At 58.2% G+C, this 23,346-nt stretch overlaps 2 protein-coding genes across 4 annotated transcripts in view; one reads left to right on the forward strand and one right to left on the reverse strand.

Annotated features, from left to right (window-relative positions):
• The first annotated feature begins 783 nt into the window (after positions 1-783).
• On the forward strand, positions 784-1,989 carry LOC116964081. Its single transcript, XM_042794262.1, has 2 exons — positions 784-1,617; positions 1,801-1,989. Exons 1-2 carry the CDS (start codon positions 955-957, stop codon positions 1,987-1,989), a joined length of 852 nt encoding a protein of 283 aa, XP_042650196.1. The 5' UTR covers positions 784-954.
• An 811-nt stretch (positions 1,990-2,800) lies between these two features.
• ADAMTS10 (ADAM metallopeptidase with thrombospondin type 1 motif 10) overlaps positions 2,801-23,346 on the reverse strand; it is a 61,965-nt gene continuing 41,419 nt past the window's right edge. For all 3 annotated transcript variants that reach the window (XM_042794820.1, XM_033002549.2, XM_033002556.2), the window contains 13 exons: positions 20,343-20,488; positions 19,872-19,935; positions 18,945-19,047; positions 11,964-12,097; positions 10,957-11,080; positions 10,319-10,399; positions 8,736-8,899; positions 8,176-8,302; positions 7,070-7,199; positions 6,394-6,598; positions 5,980-6,156; positions 5,096-5,252; positions 2,801-4,688 (listed from right to left, as the gene is read on the reverse strand). In XM_042794820.1, the coding sequence (XP_042650754.1) occupies positions 4,579-4,688; positions 5,096-5,252; positions 5,980-6,156; positions 6,394-6,598; positions 7,070-7,199; positions 8,176-8,302; positions 8,736-8,899; positions 10,319-10,399; positions 10,957-11,080; positions 11,964-12,097; positions 18,945-19,047; positions 19,872-19,935; positions 20,343-20,488 (1,722 nt within the window). In that variant the 3' untranslated portion in view covers positions 2,801-4,578. The remainder of the gene's footprint in view (positions 4,689-5,095; positions 5,253-5,979; positions 6,157-6,393; positions 6,599-7,069; positions 7,200-8,175; positions 8,303-8,735; positions 8,900-10,318; positions 10,400-10,956; positions 11,081-11,963; positions 12,098-18,944; positions 19,048-19,871; positions 19,936-20,342; positions 20,489-23,346) is intronic.

A 23,346-nucleotide genomic window follows, 5' to 3' on the forward strand; every position in this document is an offset into this window, starting at 1 on the left:
TTTGGTTGCTGCTTTTTTTTTCAGGTCTTTTGAATAAACAAGGCCACACTTGAGGAAACATTTTGGCTACAATGGGCTGAAGCCATTTCAGAAAGACCATGGCTGGGCTGTGTGGGGAATCACCCAACACTGACCCCTCGAAGAAGGGAGCCTGTCGCAATAGTGGCTCTGGCTCTACCGGAGGCTCATCTCCTTGGCAGTGGTCAGCCCCCCCAGCTGAAAGCACCCAAGAGAGAGCAAAGAAAGCAGGTATGCTGCGACGGGAAGCCGAGGCCTGAGCACAGCTCTCCACCGCCATATCCCCACTGTCCCCTCCAGAGCTCCTGCCCTGAGATGGCCCCTCCGCTCCCCCAGCAAGGCAGCAGCAGAGCCCGGGGACTCGGGACGCGGCACCCGTGGGGCTCAGCCTGCTGTTGCTGCTGTAAGCCCGTGCTGGCTCCGCGCAGAGCAAGGGCTGGCCCCTGGCTGTGCTCCCCTCTGCCCATCCTGCCGACCCCCGGGACCGTGGGGGGTGGCAGCCATCCAGCCCCATCGCCCTGGCCGGACACCCCTCCTTCCTGGGTATCGGTGAGCTTTGAAGCCCAAGATGCAAGGGAAGGTGGGGAAAGCAGGGAGGCTTCCCGAGAAAGGAAAGTTCTAGTGCCATGTGGGAACAGCACATGGCTGCTTTACTCACAGAAAGCCTATAACCACTTTTTTTTTTTTTTTATTTTTTTACCATGTATTGGCCTTTGCATTGCAGAGCAGAGGGTGCTGGCTGGAGCACTAAGCCTCCCACCAGGGCCAGGGCTGGAGGAGAGAGGATATTGCCAACCAGCTGGGTCCAATCATAAATTTGTGGCAAATTCTGCAAAAGCCAGGCTTGGGGCAGCTCACCAGCAGTCTGGGAGCCAGCAGGGCTGCAAGGGTTGGCTCTGATCACAGGCAGCCGTGGCCGGGGAAGGAAAATTGGCCATGTCAGAGCCAGTGGCTTCTTCACCTTCTCTTAACCAGAGCAGCAGTTCCTCCCCCAGGCACGTGTGTGGCGGTGGGGGGTGCGGGGAGTGGGTCCCACCACGGTGGGACTGGGCAGGGGCAGAACAGCTCAGCCCTGAGCACCCTGCCCTTGCCGGGCAAAGGGACCCATGGTCAGCCACGCCGTCCCAGTGGCCTCCTGATGTCACAAGCCAGCTCCTCGCTGCCCGCTCTCCCCTGCCCCATGAAAAAGCAGCTCTGCCCCTGGCCACCGAGCCGCGATCGCTCCGCCGGCGCGAGCAATCGGAGCAGGACGGGAGCAGGGAAGCTTCAGCAGCGATCGGCAGCTTCTGGGCGCTTCGGCCCAGCGGCCAGCCAAGGTGCCACATGGCGTCTCAGGGCCACTACAGGAGCTGCCAAACCAAAGAGGGCGCGCGGGAACTCTCTGGTTGGCAATCCGACGCCGCAAGCGACGGCGCGGAGGCGATGGAGGCCGAGCCGGTGGCGGGCCGGGAGGAGGCCGTGGAGGTCGATCCGCTTCCAGCAGCCCCGGCCGGGTACCGCGGCGCCGCTGCCAGCGAGGAAGGGAGCCCGCCGCGCCGAGAGGGTCTGGCTCCACCCGAGACGCCGTCGGCGTGGGCCCGGCTCCTCGGCCGCGCTCAGGTACGGCTGCGGGCCGGAAGCCGCGGCCTGCGCCTGCCTCCCAGCCTCCCGTTAACCTCCACCGATCTCCCTTCTCGAAACATGGTGGGACTTCAAGTGCTGCTTGGGCTTCTTCCTCCCCATCCCGCACGGCCCCGCCGCCCCCCCCAGGTATTCCTCGGGCGTCTCCCCTTCCCCCCGCAGCGCGCAGGGAGGAGGCCGTGCTGCGGAGACCGCCCGTGGCAAATGCGCACCCGGCGCTGGGCACGTCTCTCACCAGCGGAGTTTGCAGAAGAGGGAGGATCAAAGCCTCCCCGAGATGTCTCCTCTCATCTCTCCTCTTCCAATAAACCTGTTCTAACCTCGGCCTTTGTGACATTTTCGGGGGAATAGCCGGTAACGCTTTGTCGAGGCCTAGGGCGCAAGACCGGGCCCCCAGCTTTTGAAACTGCCCCTTTCTTCTTCCGAATACCAGCTCAGTCACTCACAGCCAGGTTAGAATCAGGGAATCAGAGACTCGCAGAGTACTTTGGGTGGGAAGGGACCTTTAAAGCTCATCTAGTCCAACCCCGGCAGTGAGCAGGGACGTCTTTAACCAGACCAGTTTGCTCAGCGCCCCGTCCCACCTGACCTTGAATGTTGCCAGGGATGGGGCATCCACCACCTCTCACGGAAACCCGTGACAGTGTCTCACCACCCTCATTGTAAAAAATTTCTTCCTTCTATCTAGACTGAAACTCCCCTAGTTTAGTTTAAAACCATCACCCCTTGTCCTAGCACTACAGGCCCTACTGAAGTCTGTCCTCTGGTTCTGCAGAGCCACAGGACATGGCGCAAACCTGTGCGAATCCCCACAGGAACCAGCCCAAGGGATTCAGGGAAGCATCAGCCGTGTTTTAGACATGTAGTTCTTCAAACCACCCCTCCTGCTGAAATCCCAATTTACCAATACGGGGTCTGTGTGCCCCTGGGGTGCACAGCCAACCCGGGAGGGCTCTGCCAAGGGGAAGCCTGTTCCTACGGGCCACGCAGCAGCGCTGGGTGAATCTCCACCTCTCTGACCCGCTCCAGTTGCCCCGGCTGCAGGGAGAACCCTGCCCTGCTGCCCAAACCCCTCGTGCAGCATGAGCCCAAGGAGCAGCGTGGTGTGGGGCTGCCCAGAGCCCAGGCTTGCCGCTCAAGAAACAAGACTGGGTCCAGAAGCTGTGCCCGGGATCGTAGCTACTCCTTTATTATAAATCATGCCGTTACGTCGCTCCTCCTCAGAGTTAGTATGTTAAACATTTTTCATTATATATATACCTATATAAAAAGGTGAAAACACCCCCTCCCCTCACCAAAATGTCAGAATGGAGCATGGCACCAGGAAGGAAGACAAACGAAGGCCCGCTTGACAGCCAAACGGGATTTGCTGAGCACCAGAGAAGCTGCGATCGGCTGATGAGCGGGTAAGAATACAGATGGTAGAGTAACACATGAAGGCTGGCAGGGCAGAGAGGTTTGCTCTGGGGAAAAGAGGGCTGTCCGCCTCCCTGCACGGTACGGATGAGCCCCAAGGGGAACTGAACATGGCTTTGGACAAGATTTCCCATCTTTGTGATGCAGAAAGGCCTGAAAAGAAGAATAATAACAACAGTGATAACAAAAAGAACATGATTTGTGGATTGGAAATTGAGGTCTCCTCCATAGGCAGCAGTGGCCCAGGAAGAAGATGCGTGTTGGCCCAGATTTGGCCAGGAGGTGACCTGGCGCAATTTCAAGCCTGCTATTTTTCCATCACTGGAGGTGTCTCCTGTGGGTGGAGGAGAGGAGTGGCACCCCAAGGCCACAGCGGCATACGGTGAGGCTGCCTTTGGAGGCAAAGCACCTTTTGGAGGCAAAGCACCTTTGGAAATAAAGCACCTTTGGAAGCAAAGCAGCCGTGGAGGCCGTGGCGATCGCTGGGGAGGGCCCTGCCAGGACCAGGCAGACTGGTCCCGAGTCCCTGGCTTGGCAATGGGGACGCTGTGACCCAGAAAATTCTTGTCCTGCATCCTCCTTTGCTTTGCTTCCTGCAGCCCAGCGCATCCTTGACGCCTGTTAAATGACTGCAACCCTGAGCACGCCTCGGCCCTGACCTCAGCTCGTGCTTTGAGGTGTTTCTGGAATAAAAAATGGTCATAATAGTGACAAGGGCTTTAAGGAAAAATAGGGGGACACCCCAATCAAAGTAGGTTTTTAAGAGAGTTTGAATAACCCCCTCTCCCAGTTAAACTGGTGTCACTGCTCTGCTCACGGAGTGACCTGGTCTCTGTCCCCCGCTGCATGTCCCAAGGTGACAGGATGCAAACCAAGAAAACAAAATTCCTGCTCCAACCCCCTTGCCCACAGCAGCTCATCTTTGTCCATCGCCCAGAAGCCACAAGCCACGCTTGTCACCCGTGGCACCTGAAACCTCCTCCCTGTCTCCCCTGGGATGCCCGAGGGAAAGGCACCAGCCCCCGGTGCACTCAGCCTCCCCGGGGATATCCCACTGAGGAGCACGATGCCCTGCGATGCCGTCGGGACACGGGCACGGAACAGGACGAGGCAGGAGCGGGGCGAGTGGTGCCGCTTCGGTGGCTGTCTCGGCACCTGCAGGACCTGGGTCCGCTACTAATAAATAACAATGTCAGAATTTCAAGTAATGTTCCTGCTGCCGCGCTCTGCCCAGCTTCTCCCTCTCCCACCGCTTATCAACCAGCTCCCGTCGCACCGGGCCGTGGCGGTGTCTGCAGCGGCTGGCAGTGGTTTAACTGGGAACCTGCCATTGTGAAGCTGGGGGGCGAAGGGTGCGTGTCTTTGGGGGACGGGTTTGGGTGACGCCGGCTCCCGCTGGAAGCACGACCAGTGTCTGTGTTGGACCCAGGGGAGATTCTCGGGGCGGAGAGGAAGGGCGCGGCTCGGTGGCCCCCCGGCGTAGCTTTTGCCTTCCAGTTTTCCCACGGGGGTCACGCTGTGTCCCTAGTGCCCCTGGCATGTTTTACAGCACATCTGTCGGAAGTAGGTCCGGCTGCAGAACTTGAACTTCAGGACGAGCGGGCAGTAGGCCACCTTGTTCACATCCTTGCACTCTGGATGGGCGACAGAGGGAAGCAGGGTTACAGCTGCCTTGGGGGGTGACGAGCCCCAGGGGGGGACTTCTAAGCAGCGCTATGCAAGCTCCTTTTGCACCCCGATGCCCAGCTCCTGGGGGCTTTTTGCCAGGAAGCAGCGAGGTGCAGCCATGCTGAAGCTCCTCAGAACCTCACTACTGAAAGCCTCTCTTTGCCAAGGTGCAGTTATTTATCAGAGCGACAGCACACTGGTTTGGCCTGGGACCAAAGGGGACAGCATCAGGTCTCCCCATGAGAGCCTCACCCCACAGCACAGCACCTAGAGCCCAACTTGGACGGGGCTGGCTCCCACATCCCAGTACCGTGTAGCCCCTGAGGCTGGCAGTGCTCTGCGTTTCCCTCCCCAGTCCTCCAACTTCCCTCACCTTCAGGGTTGTCCGTAGGGCCCGATTCGCACTTGGTCTCGCACTGCTGCATGCCGGGTGGCTGCAAGGTCTCCACGCAGTCGCTGGACGGCTGCCCGGTGTGAGCCAGGCACTGGACGGATCTTCTTTGCTGGCCAAGACCACACTGCGCAGAGCACTGCCGGGAAACAGCACAGCACGGAGCTGTGGTGGCCGCCACGGCTTTGAGAACACGGGGGGGGAGAGGGCACGGACAGGTCTTAGGAGGTGCAAAGGGTGCTGGATGCAGTCGTCCCTTCCCTCAGCAGCAGCTGCAGGGACCTCACCCGCACGGCTGAGCGCTGCAGCCCCGCTTCCCGAAAAGCTTGGTTCGAACCTCCAGGACTCAGCGAGGGTCTCTCCATCCAGCCCTAAATCACTGGCCTTTCCCAGGCCTCCTGCACCCTGACGTCACCCTGCAGCTCGAGGGGTGTTGGAGGGAAGGGAGGACTGTCAGCGTCGCCCTGCTGCAGGCGTGGGGCTGGGCTGTGGCAGGCGGACCAGCAGTGGCCCCAGTTGCAGCTGGCCCAGCCCACCTCTGCAGCCCATCGCTCCCACTGCACTGCTCCCCATCCTCACTGCCCTGCTGCCCCCCAGATACCCGTGGGGGCCCTCCAATGACTTCCGTGGGGCTCTGCTAGGCCCCGGAGACTCCCTGGGTCAGCTGTGCGCTTGGGCCACCATCACAATAGCCTCCTGAGCCAAGGTGGGGGCAAAGAACACCACCATGGAGTCCTCCTGCCTCCCAGATAGCTGCGGTGGCCACATCGGGTTCTGCTGGCAGGTAAAACTCATGGGCACTAGGATTTGAGGGGCCGGGGAGGCAGAGTCTTCTCCAATAACCCCATGGAAAGGATTGTCCCTACCTCTCCCCACTCGCCAGTCACCCAGCGCGGCGGTGGGCAGCGCCGCAGGTTGCACCTCATGCTGGTCGGGGGCTTGGAGCCTTCATGGCACTGGGAGGTGGGCAGAGTTGCGCTGTGGTCACCGCTCTTGCAGAGGACAATGCGGTGGCGGAAACCTGGCCCACAGCTCGGGGTGCACTGCAAAGAGAGCACAGCACGCAGGCGGTCAGGGTGGCCGGCAGAGAGCAGAGAGAGGCGGCGCGGGCTCTCCCCGCCGGTGCTCCCACCTTGCCTGCCTCCTGAGCTACAAGACCGTTTCCCACGTTACGCTCTCCGTGGCCAGCAGCCACCACCGATGCTCCGGCCCAGTGACTGACGCTGTCCTCCTAAGGACCGGTGCCATCAGAGAGGTGAGGGCCGATGTTAAGCACTTACCTCAGACCAGTCCAGGGCGACCCACTCGGGAGGGCACGTCTGGTTATTGCAAGGCTCAAGCATCTTTGGCCGCGGGTGGGTGCAAGAAGCATCATCCAAGGTCTTCTCTTCGCTGGCAGAGATCTTACGCTTGCAGAAGACGCTGCGTGTACGGACGCCCTCGTTGCAACTCCGGCTGCATTCAGACCAGTTCCCAATCACCCAGCTGGAGACACGTAAAACAGCAAAGTTGCGAGGGGCACGGTGGTCTGTGCTTGTCCTCATACTCCTGCACACAGCTTTATTCCTACTCTGGCCACAGCATCCCAGGCAGCTCTGGCTGAATCACAGAGTTGCTCCACATCTCCCTTTCCCCTTCAAGACAGGGGCAAGGGCCAGCCAGGGAGGGGTTGGGGCAATTTCTGAGAGACTGCACCGAGTGTCTGTTCCGCACCAAAGGACCAGTGATGCACTTGGGCTGTGCAGGTTGCCCGCTGTATTGTGCTCGTGATGGGGCACAAAGAAGAAAACTGTCCCCCCTCCCCAACAGAGATGCTCCAGCCGGGTAATGTCACCCCTGGGTACTGTGGCAGGGGACCCTGACTTGGGAATGGCAGAGAGGGGGGGAATTTCACCCTCCTCCACACTGGATTTTCCACCTACGCTCCCTCAATCTACTCCAAGCTATGGTACTCACGCCGGGGGACATGGTTCGGTATTGCATGGCCTCTGCCGCTCTGGCATTTTGGTCTCAGGGCTACAGAAATGGTTGAAGACAGTTGAGCCATCGGACAGTTTCTTGCATACCACAGACTGGATCTGGTTGCCTGTCAAGAAAAAGAGGCAAGGGGGAAAGGGAGGAGGATGCTGAGGCTAACGCTGAGCCAGGCTGCAGGAATGAGTCTCACAGCTCTGCTCCCGCGTGGGCAATGGGACGGGGCAGCCACTGGTCACTGCACCTCGCCAAGCCTGAACCTACTTCTCTGTCCAAAACTGAGGCCTCCTTTGCCTCAAACATCTCTAGGAAAAAATGGATGAGGTGAAGGCTCACCAGCCAGGGCAGGACCTGGCAGAGTTTGCAGAGGATGAAGGATCAAAGCGTTCCAAGGATCTCGTCCTCCAATTAACTTGTTCTAACTTTGGCCTTGTGACACTTTCTGGGCAGCACTGGGGTGAACAGCTGGAACAAGAGGTGGCAAAACTTTGTTGAGGCCTAACACACAAGACTAGGTCAGGACCCTTAACTTTAAACAAGGTACATTATTAAGCCTTGCTTTTCAAACTGTCTCTCTCTTCTGAAGACCAGCTCAGTCACTTGCAGCCAGGTTCTCCAGAGCCACGAGACATGGCGCAAACCTTTGCGTCAATCCCTGCAGGAACCAGCCCAAGGGATTCAGGGAAGCATCAGTGGTGTTTCAGCTCACAGACACGTAGGTCTGAAGGCCAGAGGGGCTGTTGCGATCGGCTAACCTGCCCTGCACCACACAGGTAAAGGACTTTCGAGAGTATCATGCCACCTTCCATCACCTCTAGCAGCTACACCTGCGGTTCGGCTGAAGAACGGCACCGACACTTGGTTGCCCTGACACTCTGCCCACCAGATCATGCTGACTGACACCAGCTTGTATGGGGCTGAGTGCAGGATGAGAATATGTAGAAACCTGAGAGCTCCTTTAGAGCAAAGCAGATGCTAACATCCGTGCGCTGTCTCACGTGGCCCAGACACAGCGTGTGGGAGTCACAGGAGTGCAGACACGTGTGTGTGTGTGTGTGTCCCCCAGCCGACATGGGGTCAAAACTCACCCCCTGCACACAGCACTGAGCATTTCGTCCACGGGGTGTAGTGCCAGGAATACTGGTTCGAGGCATCCCTGCCGACGGGTGCATTGAACTTGTACCGGATCCCCTGCAGCTCTGTCCGCACAAGGACCTGCGGAGAAAGGCACCACCGAGGCGTCACTGCCACCGAAGTCCGGCGTGGTTGTCACTGTCCGAGTGGTGACCCACAACCTCGGTGCGCTCTCTGAAATCGAGGGCAGCTGAAATCTGCCCCCCTTCCCTTTCCAGTCCCTGCCAGCATTGATATAGCAGCCACCAGTGGTGACAGTGGTGCAGCTCTGAAGGTGACACGATCGGAGAACTATCTCCCGTGCCCTTAAAGATAGAGTCATCCCAAAGCCTGGCAGATTAGGGAGGGGGACTTGAGAATTCAGCCCAATTTACCTCTGGTCTCCGAGCCCCTTTACTCCAGACAGCAAGGACGGAGGCTGATTAGCTCCAGTTCCCATGTAGTCATGGTAAAGTCTCTTTAGCCCAGACCAGGCCCCATACCAGGTAGGGTATGAAGGAACCACGTTACCAACCATGACAAAGAGGGTGATGTTGGTGGGTCCCAAGGCCTCCAGGGACTCAGGCTCCTCCGGGGATCTCCTGTAGTGAAATGTTGTGCCTGCGATGTCAAAGCGCCGTGGGGGATCGATGGAGAGCTTCCCGTTGATGTAATACTCGCCGCTCTGCCCTCTCAGCGCTGCGAGGACAGGGGGGGAAGGGTTAGCAGAAAGGCTGAACGTGCCTGTATCCATCCTTGGCAGGGCTCAGAGCACTGCTACAACGAAGCGGGGGGGTAGATATCATCAGCCTCATTTTACAGGGAGGGAATGAGTGGGGCAAATAGAGTGGGTGCCTGGGTCAGGGTCGCACGGTGTCACTAGCAGAGGTGGGACTAATGCACCCACCGTCTTGTCTCAGCCTTCGCTGTGGAAGGGTGATGCTGTGGGGAGCTCAGCCAGCTGCCCGGGCTGCTGATGGGGACTCCTGGCACTGTGACAAGCTGTAGCCACGAAGCCAGGCTCAACTCCAGCTGTGCGAACTGGGTCTTGGCTTCTGGGGCTACTGGAGGAGACTGGTGCCCAGGAGCCCGGCTGTGCTTGCCCAAGCGGGTCGCTAGAGGGGGATCGGCTCGCTCGCTCCTTCCCACTCGCATTCCCACGCTCTCCCCGCTTGCCCTCGGCCACCAACACCGCGCCGGCACCCAGCTCTGCGTTCACTCCTGCCCTCGCTGCTGGCAACGACCACATTGCCACGATGCTCTGGGGTGAGGAGAATGCTTTGTACTGATGAGGATGGAGGATGCTCCCTCCGCTCCCACTGGGGTGCGGGGGCAGATCCTGGAGCGGGAAGCACTGATGGCAGCAGTTGATAGTGACACGAGCTGGGGCTGTGCCTCCAGTGCACAGAAATCCAGTCTGGATGGACACGAGGAGTCCCCAGCATACATGGGTTGGGCAGGGAGGGATGTCGGCGTCACCGAACCTAGCAAAGGGAGCTGGCCTGGAGGGATGATGCCAGGAGAGCCCTGTCTGCCACCTCCCACCAGTGCTGGCATCCAGGCAGGCTCCTGCTCCTGGAGAGCTGCTGCGGAGGTGCCCGACAGCAAGCCAGCAGCGAGCGCCCCTGCCCACCCCACCATGATCGCTGTCCGTCGCTTGGAGGACAGAAAGAGAAGACCAGGGGAAAGAAAAAAGCCCGTTGTAAAAATGAGCCAGAGTCTGGCTGGAAAATTAAGCCCAAGGAAAATGTGAGCAGGTCTATTTTTAATCCCCAGCCCAACATGCTGGCGGAGGGGGGAATGCCAAGGAGCCGCTGACAGCGCCAGGAACGGCGGAGCGTGGGGTTTGCTCAGGTTGACGCTGCTGAACAGGGAGCACAGGACGGAGGCAGCACCGCAGCGAGACGGGGCTGTGTGGGCCACAGTGACACGCTGCCCCGCCAGCACGCCCTGCTGCCTTCCTCTGCCCCCAGCACAGAGCTGGGACCCCCAGCCCCATCCTCTGCTCCACTGGGAGCTTACCTTTGCCGGGGTTTTCCCACAGCCTATTAACCGCAGGGAAATGGCAGGCCAAGGGGTGTCTGGTTGGGATTTCAGCATCCCCCAGCCCCATCTCACCTAGGTAGTTGATGGAGAGGTTCAGCTCCCGGATGTCAATGTGGACGGAGCCCTTGGGAATCTGGATCACCTCCTCATAACCTGTGAGACAACATGGAGCCGGTGAGCGGTGACGCTCAGCCCCTGATCCGGGAGCCAACGCTGCCCTGGGCTGGATGGGAGCATGTGCCACCCGGTTACCCATGGGTTAAACACTGCATGAGACGCAGTGGCAGTGCAGAGGTGTTCGTTCAGCCATCCACTGCAATTAAAGGGAAAAAGCACCATGGCCCGCCAGGAGAGTGGCTTGCTTGCCTTGCAGTGCAGGCTCCTGTGGTGGGACTGGTCGTGCTGGGGAGCTGCTGTGGAGCTGGGATCCCCAGGGGCATCTCCGCAGCCTGGCTTGAGCACAGCATGAGCTGGGGAGGAGGGAAGGAGCTTGGTGCTCTCTGCCAGGGACTTGGGTGCCAGCAGTGGCTGGGGCACAGCTTGGTCAGTGAACAGGAGCGATCTGCTCCCTGCTTGCAGCCTGGTCCTACCCTTTGGGGTGTTCCCCTGGGATATGTCCCTGCTTGTGCGTCCCCAGCAGCAGGAGAAGTCGAGGAGGGACTCGAGGGTGGGTGATGCTGGCTGTGCTGGCCAGGCTGCTTGCTCCCTACCTCCCTCTGGCAGGGACTGGTTGAAGACGCCCTCGACGGTCTCACAGGAGCTGCCGTCTCCCCCACACACGCGGCACTTGTCCTCCTTCGAGTCAGAGCCCAGGACACGGTCACAGCCCACGTGCTGGAGTAAAGAGCAGCAGGGAATTAGCCATCCTGGTGGGACCTTGTCCTCCCCACACCTGACCTGCAGCATCCCAGGGAGCCCATCCCTGCGTCCCCCAACCTGTTCTCCCCCCGCATTGCACCGTACCCCAGTCAGTGCTCAGCAACATCACCTCTGCCCAGCCCCATCTTTCTGCCACCCCACTCCAGGGGCAGCTTTGGGGGGCCTCTCTCCCAGGCTGGGAGGGGGGCACAGGCAGAAATCCCATCGCTGTGGGATAAGGCGGAGGTTAAGGTGCCTGCCTTGAGCTGGTGGAGCTGCAGCAGCCCAAGGAAAGCCGTGTCCCTGCAGCACCAGAATCATGGTAGCGAGCTCACGTGAAGCCTCTGTCTCTGCTCTGCTGCCACAGCAAGTGGGCTAGCAACGTGGGCCAGCAAACGGCACAGCAATGGTGCAATCCCCCTTTTGTTCCACGTTATATTCAGCCCCACAGAGACAAAAAGATCCCAGAGACACAGGAAGGGAGACAGACAGAGACAGAGAGGGAGCCTGTCTGCCTGCCTGCTGGGGGACATTTGCCACTCCCACAGCGCCTTCTTATAATTAAACTTTTATAGCCCTCCAGATCCCATTTCAAGGGGAGTACCAAGCGCCTGGGGCTACGTGGGCTGTAAACACAGAGACCCATCGCTAACAGAAGCCAGCGTGGCACCTGGTGCGTGGAGACCAGGGGGGGCACAAGCCCGGGGGTGGGTGTGCTCCTGTTCCCACGGGGAACGGGGTGCCCGGGCAGAGGGATGCCCGTGTCCTTGCGGGCAGGTGGAAGGCAGCGCTCTCCTGCCCCGGGGGTCTGCCCTTGCCTCCCCCGCCCCCAGTCCATCCCAGACCCCGGCAGCACCACCTTGCACTCCCCGTTGACGCAGATGTCGTTGGAGTCCTGCCGGCACGGCGTCCCGTCCACCACGGCTGCGGCTCGTTCCGTGTAGAAGTTAAAACCCTCGGCCAGGCAGTTGAGGGAACAGGCTTTCACACCGCCTGGGAAAGAAGCGGAGGTTCAGACGATGCCGCCAAGGAGAGAGAGGAAATGGTGCGGGGAGCCAGACCTGGGTAACGGCTGCCCTACCCGCAGCCTCCCCACCTCCATCCTGCGCCTGGCCCGCTGCACGGCTCCAGGTGCCCCGGAACATGTCCCTGCTGAGCAGAGGGACCCACGGAAGGACCCAGGCGCCCTCTTTATTCATCAGCACCGAGTCAAGATCCTTGAACTGGGCACCAACACGCGGTGAGACACCGTCCCTTCTGCACAGCCTGGGAAACGTGGGCTGTATGTGATGGGGAAGGAAACAAACTGACTTGTTATTTGGTGTCTGTCACTCCTGGGTCTCCCGGCGCTTTACAAGGGCTGTTGGCACCCTTGCGCCCATTTTACAGACAAGTAAACTGAGGCAGCAGCTCTTAAGTGACTTGCCCAAAGTTTTTCAGCTACTAGATCAGAGCAATCAAGTTTTTCAGCTCCTAGATCAGCTACTAGGCCACAGCAACCATCTCTTTCTGTTCAAAGCTGGTGGATACTGAGTCCTTCACAGCAAAGGTGACAGCAGCAGAGTAGGACAAAAGGGAAGGGTGCTCAAAGTTATAGCTAAAATACCTGCTTCCCAACACACCTTGCCAAAGCACTGTCTAAGGAACAGAGGCTGGATATCTGGAGATTGGCTTATGGTGCCTGGGAGCAGGACATGGGAATGGTTATGGAAGGAGATACTAGAGCAGAGCTATTTCCTGCCTCCTGCCATTGGATTTTATCAAATGCTGGTGCAAATCGTGGCATTTGCTGCGTTCACTGACAGCCTGTGTGACCCTGGCAGAAATGCATGCCTAAGCTGTGTCAGTTCGCTCCCGCAGGCACCGGCAACAGTCGTGAGCTGTGTGCCAGAGCTGGGAAGCACCTAGGGTCTGGAGCAACCGAAATCTGCAAAACTTGCAACTCGATACAGCGCATCAGATGGGCAGGTGGAGGGGAGGGGTGGCCCAGCTGTGCCTGGGAGCACCTGAACGCAGCTCGGGGGAAGAAAGAGCAAAGCCAGGAGAGGAAGGAACAGGAGGAGACACGAGAGGGGAATTCAGCAGCTTGGAGGCATGCTGTCGAGCAGGATGCCTGGGCAAGCCCCTAGAGAAGGTGCTTGATCAACCCTCCTTCTGGAGAGCCAAACCCCCCGCCCTGCAGCACCCCGGGCTCTCCCCGGCCTGGTGAGGGACCTCCGTGGCCACCGAGGGCGACAGCGCTGGCACGACCCCCAAAACTCAGAGCCACCTAACCATGGCATGCCTGAACCCCAGCTCTGTCCAGCCAGACCTCGGGTGCGAAACATCACCAGCAAAGTGAGAAAACGTGAAACACGAGGGACCTACTCGGGCTGCAGGATCTCCCAGCTTGGAGAGGCCGTGCCACTGAGCCCCACTGGCGACCACACACCCCGCGCATGCAACTGTCCCACCAGCCTGGGGCGAGGGGCTTGTGCTGGCCCTTCCTGAGATTTATCTGCGATTTAACCGGCGCCCGGCGGCTTGGGAGCAGCTCTCCTGCCCGTGGCCTTGCTCCTGGAAGCACAGCGCTGCGGGGGACCCTTCGTTCTTGAATTCTGCGCTCGCTCCTGCCATCCCTGGAGCGCGGGGCAGACTATGCAATGAAGCAGAGCTGAGAAACAGCCAGAAACTCGGGCTTTTGTTTCAGGGCTCTCAGATGGGTTTGCTAAGCTACTCACATGTTCTCCCTATTCCCTTCCTTGTCTCCAGCTACAAGGAAAAGTGAGACCCCCTGCAGATACCTTGCTGCAGTTCCCTGGTGGGCAGCTAACCCCTGCCACAGCCCTCTCCCAGCCCTGGCTCCATTTTAGTAGCTCCCAACTGGCTGCATAATCCTCTTTTCTATCACAAATCCTCACCATGACTGCCCTGTGCCCAGGCTGGTGCTCAGCCTCCTCCAGCAGCAAGCAGCCCCAGGTGTAATAGTCACAGTCTTGAAAGAGGAGCCCGTTGGGAAAACTGCAGTGAAAAATTTAACAAGATGGAGGAAAAAAATAAATAAGAAAATAGGAAAAATAAAATATTGGGCAATGGCAGCGTGAGGCCAAATTTCTTCCTTTGTCTTAAGTGCCCTGACTTCGTTACAGGGCTGCAAAAATGGTGTGAGTGCATGAACTCAGCTCACCACAGAGCCGGGGGTGTTTCCTCATTGCCCTCCCCTTGCTGGAGGCCAGGAGAATTTATGTGCGCGCACGTGTGTGCATGCATGCTTAAACCCCTAACAATTTAACCTTCTTTTGAAGCGAGATCATCAGAGGGAGGAAAGTGCATGGAAGAGAGCGAGCCCTCCATGCCGGGACAGTTGCCCTGGTTCCAGCTTGCCACTGGCAGAGTCCCTTCGCTGCCGGCGCCAGGCCCTGTGGCCGGGCGGCTCCGAGCCTCTCGCGTGCACAGAGGGAGCTGGGGAAGCAGCTGCTGAGCAGGGGGGAACTCAGCACCCATCACCTTCCTGCCTGAAAGAGCTGACAGTGGGGGCTGGATCTGGGGGTCCATGCACGCAGCTGGGATTTGGGGTCCTGTGGGCATGAGGCCACCCGGCTGCTGTTCCACGTGGGACGAATCCCTGCCGGCTCTCCTCGTCTTGCCGCTTAGGAAAGGCTTGCAGACGGGGGATTTCTGCCCTCGGAAGTCTTACGGAAGAGAAAAGGGGAGAGGGAGAACGAAGGAGGCAAGGGAAGAGAGCGACACGACCCTGCATTGGTATCTGCATCCTCACTGTGACTGCTCCAGCGAGCCAGCTTGGCCACCTGAGCTCAGGACCCGTCCTCAACACACCCTCTCTGGTGATAATTTCCAGGCAGGATTTGCCCTTGGCAGCCAGGTCACCTTCCCACCGATCAGAGGAAAGGGGGGGATGATATCACTGCCCAGTATCTGTTGGGAACTGCACTTTCCTTGGCACTCAGCCGGCCAAGAGGTACTCAAGTGGTCTGGGCATCACCTTGTCCTTGTGAAGGGTAGTTCCTTAAAAACGCACCTCTCTAAAGCCCTAGACCAGCGAGAACTGTGTGTCCCCATGACAGCAACACTGACCATGGCAGGATGCCCAGGGTGAGTTTTGGACCTCAGAAAGAACCTTTGAAACAGCACAACACGCCTTGGCATTCCTGGAGATGGGAATTAAGGCCTGTATTTTCACCAGCAGCCAGGATCCAGCTCCTCCTCTCCCAGCACGTAAATAGTTTGGTGGGAGCTGCGCTTTTTGGGGGTGGGCACCTTAGGCCTGGCAGAGCAAGGCAGGGCTCTGCATCCTCCCAGGCTGGCTCACTGCTGCCCAGAGATACCCGCAGGGCACGAGCGGGATCCTCAGCACAAGCCCCGTGCCCCATTTGGCAGCAGCGGGGCAGGAGAGGCTCTGCAGTGCCCATTGTCACCCGTGCACCGTGGGTCCACCACCACGGAAGAGGAGCCCACTTCCACAGAATGAGCGGGACCCGCTCAGCCTGCCCAGGGAAGGTTATTAATTGCCTGGGAAATGAGCTGTGGACAAGACCGTAAAGCCCCGAAGAGCACAGGCTGTGCCATAAACACTGTGCAGCGCCCCGGGCCCCCGCTCCCCGCGAGGCAAACCCCCTGACCGTGCACCGGCCCGCAGAGAGCTGCCTGCCCTTTGCTTTGGGCTGAGTAGACCGAGGTCAGCAACAGCCAGGTCTGCCGCAGGTAATCCTTTTAGTCTTTAATATAGCTATTAAAATAGAATAGAATATTTTCAGTTGGCTACGCGGTGCCTCAAAGGATGTTTTGTTTCTCCTGCCTGCCCTGTCCCAGAGAGGAATTAAAGCACATTACAATTTATGATGAGCAATCTCCTGTTTTCTGCAAGCCCCTGCTCCTCCCCATCCCTCTCCCAGCCCCGTGAGCTGCTCCACTCTCCCTTGGCTCTTGCATCTGCCAAGAGCAAAATGAATAACTAAGCGAATAAAGCAAAATAAACAAACAATTAAAGCCACATTCCGCGAGGTATCTGCTGACTGTTGAGCTCCGAAAGGCTGAGCTCAGCGCTTCTTGCTGGGGCTGTGTCTTGCGATCCTGGGGTCTGGGCTCCAGGACCGTTATAAATCACCACCAAGCAAACACGCCGTACCGGCCCCGTGCAAACCCCGACCTCAACTGGCCAGCGACCCGGCGGCTGGCATCAGGCTTCCAGCGGGTGGCTCCGACCCTTCCCGAATTCCCTGGGGGATTGGTGTCCTCTCCCATCCAAGCCAGTGGGGCACTCCTTGTCTTCAGGGTGGGGGTGTTCCATGCCCAAGACATCTGCCCGAACCTATGTGGGGCCAGTGTCTGACAGGCAAACGCACGAGCCCCCCTGCAGCACCGCACCTTTCGGCGAGGGGGCAGCTCAAGGGTGAAGTGCGGAAGGCAGCGGCTGAGCTGAGCAGGGGAAGAGGCTCAGCAGAGAGCTGGGGTGGCAAACAGCTCCCAGAATGGGGACATGTGCCCAAAACCAACCCGAAGAGCGGATGTGCTACCAGCTGGAGGGCAGAATGCCCGGGGACGAAGCTGCCAACAAGGATGGATCCGGGGGGGGGGCTGCTCGTGCCAGTGGGGAGGGAGGGACTGACACCCGCCACCCCAGAGCTCTCTGGGCACCACTGGAAGAGCCCAGGAGCGAGGGAAATGATGGCCAGCCCTCATTGCCTCCCCGATGCTGGGGTAGAGATCCCTGCTAGTACAGGGGCTGCAGCAGGAAAACATGGGTCCTGAGAGCAAAACGCCCACAACAAGGGGAAGACAAGAGGAAGCTGTTCCCTGGGGGTCTGATCTACAACGTGGAGGCGCAAGGGATGCTCCCTACCTCCCCCCACAGATGTACCTCTGACACCCAAACGACACCAAGTATCACAAAATCCCACAGGCAAGTGAAGATGCAAGTACTCGTGCTGCTGAAGTCATAGTCACAGAACCACAGAGGGGTTTGGGTTGGAAGGGACCTTCAAAGACCATCTAGTTCCAACCCCCTGGGCATGGGCAGGGACAGCTTCCACAAGACCAGGTTGCTCAAAGCCCCATCCAACCTGGCCTTGAACCCTTCCAGGGATGAGACATCCACAGTTTCTCTGGACAAACTGTTCCAGTGTCTCACTACCCTCATCATACACTGTTTCTTCCTTATGTCCACTCTAAACCTACCGTCTTTTCATTTGCCCCTTGTCCTGTCACTACAGGCCTTGCTCAAAAGTGTCTCTCTGTCTCTCTTATAAGCCCCCTTTATGTATTGAAAGGCTGTAATCAGGTCTCCCCAACCCTGACAGAGAGCCCAGACTTGGGCAAAGAAGTTGGTAGGTGGAGGGGAAGAGGGATGACACCTTACCACCTCCACGGTCCCAACTGGTCCGAGGGTCCAGTGCGTGGACAGCCCGTGCCATGGAGAGCTGCTCCTGCGAATCCCGGCTGACAGCACCCAGCCAGCTGGGTGTCAGCACACACGACTTCTCGAGAGCTGGGAGATGGGTGCTCTCCTGGCCATGGGCTGGGCTGCCAGAGCAGGCTGAGGAGCTGCTGCTTCCAGCACCTCTCTACTCGCGTGAACATGCCTCCGTTTCCCTACCTGGGGCGCTGCAGAGGAAGCTGGTGGTGCCCTTTGACACCGACTAAACAAAACTTAACTGCTAAACAACACGGCTCCTTGTGATCATTGCCCACAGCCAACCTGGAGAGCTGAGACAGCGAGCTCCCAGATCCCTTCAAGACACGATCACACCAATGTTCGCGGCCTCCTGAGGAGGAAACAGGTTTCATCACCCTATTTTGTGGAAGAGGAAGATGGAGGAGAGAGAGAGAGGAAGGGGCTTTTTTTGAAAGCCAAAGCAAAAAGCCGTGTCAGAGCCAGATTACAAATCAAGGGCCTATGTTCAACTGGCCAGCCGTCCCCTGGACTCAAACCGCTGGGCTATGCCTGGGGAAGAGAGGGGTCTGAGCAAGGGCAGATCCAGCCTGTGGGGCTGTCTTCCACCTTGGCATCCATTGGGGTCTTTGTGTGACTTACTGCTTTGCAATTTTATTACATTTTTATTGATCCATCCCCTGCAGCCTCAGCACATCTGCTCCAGCTGCAGGAGCCCCGCTGGGAGGTGTGCTTATTTACACAGCTGCGAAGGATTTCCCCAGTCAAGTTCATTAACTACATGAAGGAGACGCGCTGTTCTTTCTCATTATTAAGAGATTTCTGCCACAGAGGCCTTCTCCCACCCCCTCTCCTCGACAGACACTTCTGCGGGACACAGGAGGACTGGCCTTGAGAAGAAGGGAGCGCTGCTCTTTGGAGAATTTACCAGTTCGCATCCCTTCTGCCCATGCAGGAGCTGGAAGTTTTACCTGCCCGCGCAGGGAGGGCTGCCCTGTTTTCTCCCCACCAGGCACCAGCCACTAACAACTCCCTTCCCTCGTCCGTCTTCTTCTTTGCTCCCACAGCAGTTAAGGAAACAGACTTGAGGGAAGAAGCTGGGCATCTCTGATGCTGTGGGAATGGTTTCAGGCAAAGCAAAGAGGTTAAAGGACAATTGCACAGGGGTGGGTGACCCAGGGCGGGAGGCACAGCAGGATGGTTGTGGGCCAGCACTGGGGGGGCAGCTGCCTGGAGGGATGCAGGTCGAGCCGGGGGGGGGCAGAGTGCTCCAGGAACGGAGAGTGGGGTCCCTGCGGGACCTGGGCGAGCGGAGACAGTGACTAACTGCCCACCAGCCCACCTGGACCACGAGACCTGTCCCTGCAGGGAGCGGGGGAGAGCAAAGCCCTGCACGGCCCTGCTCTACCTCTGCCCGAGCCAAAGGATGCTCAGCCCAACCCCAGCACTCACCTCCACGGTACGTCTTCCAGGTGTAGTACTTCCCTCGGAAGGGGACGTTATCGAATTCGGCACACTGCAGCTCTCGGAAGTCCTGGGAGCCCGGCGGGCAGTCCTGCAGCCACACAGCCAGCCGTCAGCGCTTTGGCGGGAGCAGCCTGCCTTATCTGCTAGGAAGGCAGGGGCTGCTACAGGGCTCCCCGCCGCAACTAACACCAGCCCTCCGAGACACTGCTACAGTATGGCAGGAGCATCCTTCCTGCAAAGCTAGGCAGTGTCTGAAGACTAACAGCACGAGCCCTCGAGCCCCAGCTGGCCTGTCTGCAGATGCAACACTTGCTCTTGCGAGCAAACCTCGAGAAGCTAAGTGCAAAGCCCAGGGGAAGCAATGGGGAGACATCTATTTTCCTCGCTACCAGCCTGTGGATGTTAAAGGTACCATTTCCCAGGTCCAAAGCTTCGTGGAGCGTCCCTGCAGCACAGCTCTTTCTCTGCTCCCCTTGAGGTTTACCCTTCAGCCCTGGGAAGCAGGGTGCTGCACCACATTTTGTGAGCTGCTCTCACCCGACCAGGCCTGCACTTGTAGTGTGCGAGAGGCAGTCGCTGTCATGTCAGTGCTGGAAGCCTCTGATCTCTCCTCCTTTGCCTCGTTATCTTTTGGGGCCCCTTCCTGATGCCGAAGCCCTGCAGGTACGTACCGCCCACCCGCCCTCTGAGCCAGCTCGCAGCCGGTGCAGGCGTGCATCGTCCTGCTCGGCTTTCCCCACTGTGGGATTGCTGCTGGCACAGCACGGCTCCCCCCCACCCAGCCACCTCCTCCCGTGGGTCCCACGGCTGCACCTAACACCCCACGCCCCTGTGGAGAGGGCTCAGAGGGCTCCACCAGCAAAGCCCTGCTAGCCCACCGCTGCTCCCCTCCCCGAGCCCGGCAGTACTCACGTCGGTGTTGCAGGACCGGTACCGCTTTCGCTCTCCCAGGCAGTACTTCCCTCCGATTGTGGGCCTGACAAACCGGGAATGAGATGGGAGAATCAGCTCAGGGCACTGAGCCCCGTTTGTGGCAGGCGGCCGCCCCAAGTTTGCAAGGAGCACCGTGGCTTTTCCCAACCCTGCTCTGCTGCAAGGAGGGCTCCCGCCTGGAGGGGCTAGTGCAGAAGAAGCAGACCTCACACAAACAGCTGCAAGCCCACAAGTGGCTGGAGACCCACCACCAAGGCAAGAGCACCAAGCTGCTGTGAAAGCAGGACCCGGGATTTGCATGCAGGAGCCAAGACCCCCCCCGCCCCGGGAAGGGAGCGCAGAGCTGCACAGGCACCTGGCTGCTGCCCTCCCGGCTGACCCGAACTGTGGGGCCGTGCAGCCAGGACAGGACAGGGCCACACTGACACGGCCACGCGTGGCTACACCTACCGTGGGCTGTCGCAGTGGCGGATGGACGACGATACACCTCCACCGCACGTCCTGCTGCACTCTCCCCAGGATGACCAGGCTCCCCAGGCACCATCCACACCCTCGGGTCGGGTGCCAAAAGGCACACACTCCCTCTTGTAGCACCACTGCAGAAAGACAGAGCTTTAAACGCCCGGAGCACGCGGTCTCCTTCTCCCAGAGCGCTCCCCAGCCTCCATCTGACACGGCAGCCAGTTCAGGGCTGGGAAGCTGGTTTGATCTTATGAAATCTGAACTCAGAGCTGTGCCGGCCTCGGAGCCAAGTTCTCCATTGCCGAGGGCATTTGCCTCTCCCTAAGCACCTTCTCCTCCGAGTCACGCTGTCACCATTTGCGCACGCTGCGTACTTGGGGTCCATGGGGATGCTGGGACCAGTGCCCCCACTCCCAATCCCCGGTGCACCATCCTGTGGGGCAGGCAGCCACAGGCAAAGGGGTCACATCCCAACTTCTCCTCGAAAGGGGTTCTGGGCACTGGGGTCAGTCAAGGCGACACCCATTGCAAACAGGGACGTGTAAAAGCACACACTTCACTGCCTGTAAAAGCGTGCAGCAGCGAGTCCCGGGTGGGACTTGGACCAGAGCTGCTGCTGCTGGGCAGCAGGGACAGGATCCCTGGGGGGGCACGGACCCCTCCACGGCCAGCTGCTCCCTCCCAGGATGCAGTGTGTTTTGTATGTGTGCTGGGAGCTGAAGTTGCGGTTAATATATTAAAATGACCCAATCTGCAAAGGGTCCGGGTTAAAATAAAGTTTTGATTGTAGTAACAACATTGTGTCATCGTTCTGCTGAGGATCCTTAAAGAATCTGCCTGTCCCCGTCCTATTGGGTGACAGATGCTCAAGGAAACTTGTCTATGAAATATTTCCCTTGGACCTGGAAAGCGTCCTGCACCCCCTGGAGTCAACAGTGATGCAAGGAGCAGGACACTGCCAGACCCGCTGCCGTTCTCCGGGAACGGTGCCGGACACCATGCCTCGGGGGCTGAGATAATCCCAGGAAGGAAGAAACCGCTGTGCGCTCCTTCCAGGGGCTGATAACCCACCCTGGAGCTGTTGGCACGGCCTCTCCCGGCTCCTTCTGAGCGAGACTCTCCACGGGCAGCACAGCCGGCCGGGAAAATTGAACTATGGCCTCCCAGGACACTCAGCTAGCGACCTCCTTGCACACCAGTGCCTTCCCGAAGGCGCAACCCCATGCAGAGGAGATGCTCTGCAGGCGCAGCCTTTCTGGTGTCCCTGCTGTTGCTCCAGACTGGAGATACTGGGGCTGCTGCTTTGCAGGCAGGGCCCAGGAGCCTGACCAGTCCCTGCAAACCCCGCCACGCACTGAGAGCATCAGTGACGGGCTCTGCTCTTGTGCCCTGGCAGAGCCTGGCTCGCTCTCCTGCGGCAAGAACGGACACGGGCCGGCTGCGGGACCAGGTATGAGCTGGGGGGCACGCGGGGAGGGAGGGTGTGTAATGAAAGGCATCCTCACAGGGTGTGCTGACCGTAATCTGTGTACCAAGTGCCTGATCAATGGAAATTAAAAATAAATGAGAGGAGAAAACCAAAACAAGCAGGGAAGGAGCCAGCAAGACAGTGAACCTACTGTCTGAGCAGCCGGGCTGCTGGGGGCACGCTTAAGGCAGCAGAAACTACCATCAGATCCAGGCCTGAAGCCACCCACTGTGGGTTCTTGAGGTAAGGCAAGTAAAGCCATAAACACAGGGGATCAGGTAAAAAAAGGAAAAAAGGAGAATTTGGGAGGAGGAAACAGCCAGAGCTCAGGGACGTGGGCACAGCCATCATCCAACAGAGCTTGGCTCAGCCTTTCCCCACGCTGCTCCCCGAGTTGGGTGGCAGAGCACAGAAACTCAGCCTATCTCTCCCTTTAATCTTGCATACCTTAAATAGCTTCTCGGCCCTGATCCTTCCCTCTGCTCTCCCCAGCTTGGAAGGGAGAAGCCAGGGCAGCCCCGGGGAGCTGCTCCAGCCAAGGGCTGAGGTCTGAGGGCTCATCGGGCTGGTGAGCGCCGGGGCCGCCAGCCGGGAGCTCCAGCGGGGGAAGGTGCAGAAACTTAATACAAAGGAGCATCTTCTTTCACCCAAAGATATCAAATCACTTCTGAGGCATGAATTAATACATAAGGATAAACAGAAGCACAGGAAAGTAACTGGGAGTTCAAACCGGATCATTATCTTCACTGGGAATAGTTCCCATGAGTCCTGGGAGCTGTGACTGCTTCTCACTTCACTTTTCTTAGGACTTTTGGAGAACGCTGGATAAAAAGCAACTAAGTAAATGGGGGGAAAAGAGATATTTAAGAGTGGGGAAAGCTGGTAAAAAAAAAAATGACTAGTAGAAAAAAAATGCCATTGTATATGGTGAATCTCCGGCAGCAGGGCTGTTCAGCCCTGGGAGCTGTCTATGCCTTTTCGATCAAATTTCCAACAGAACTAAGATGACTCCTTGCAAAGAATACTTTGTCAAAGCTATCCTCTTTCCTGCACACCAGCTTTTCCAGCTTCTTAAGGATTTGAAATTATTCTTGAATTTCTTGGGAATTGTTTTTCTTCTAGTGGAAAAACACATGTCCATTTAATGAAGAACGTCCCAGCCCTGATTCTCCATTGTCCCAATTATTATTCAGTTTACAAAGAGTCTTTGTTTTAACAGTGCTACACATTCGCTTTATATTGGTGCAAATGGGTGTAGGAGGTGCAGGGAATGAAGTGATATGAACAACCAAGTCAAAATTCACTTTCAAAATATACGGTCATAGAAAATCCTACCCTTTTCTCTCATCTGAATCTGAAAAATGAAGGTTTCACCATATCTAGCCTTGCAAGGCAGTTTTTCACAAGTTCTTCAGAGAGCATATTACAAACCCATTGTCCCTTCTGGGGAAAATGGGGCAAAAATCACTTTTCTCAGGACAGCGAGGAGACCTCAGCAGCCCTGAGAACAAGATGCACATCTAA

Source organism: Tyto alba, unplaced genomic scaffold, assembly GCF_018691265.1.
Source record: "Tyto alba isolate M040663 unplaced genomic scaffold, T.alba_DEE_v4.0 Super-Scaffold_20000042, whole genome shotgun sequence".
Lineage (NCBI taxonomy): Eukaryota > Metazoa > Chordata > Aves > Strigiformes > Tytonidae > Tyto > Tyto alba.

What these genes read in the sequence shown, in the direction of transcription:
- LOC116964081 (XM_042794262.1), top strand. Translation starts at nt 955, where the DNA reads ATGTCAGAGCCAGTGGCTTCTTCACCTTCTCTTAACCAGAGCAGCAGT. An exon ending in GGCTCCTCGGCCGCGCTCAG is followed by an intron (nt 1,618 to 1,800) that starts GTACGGCTGCGG and finishes TTCCCCCCGCAG; the next exon opens with CGCGCAGGGAGGAGGCCGTG.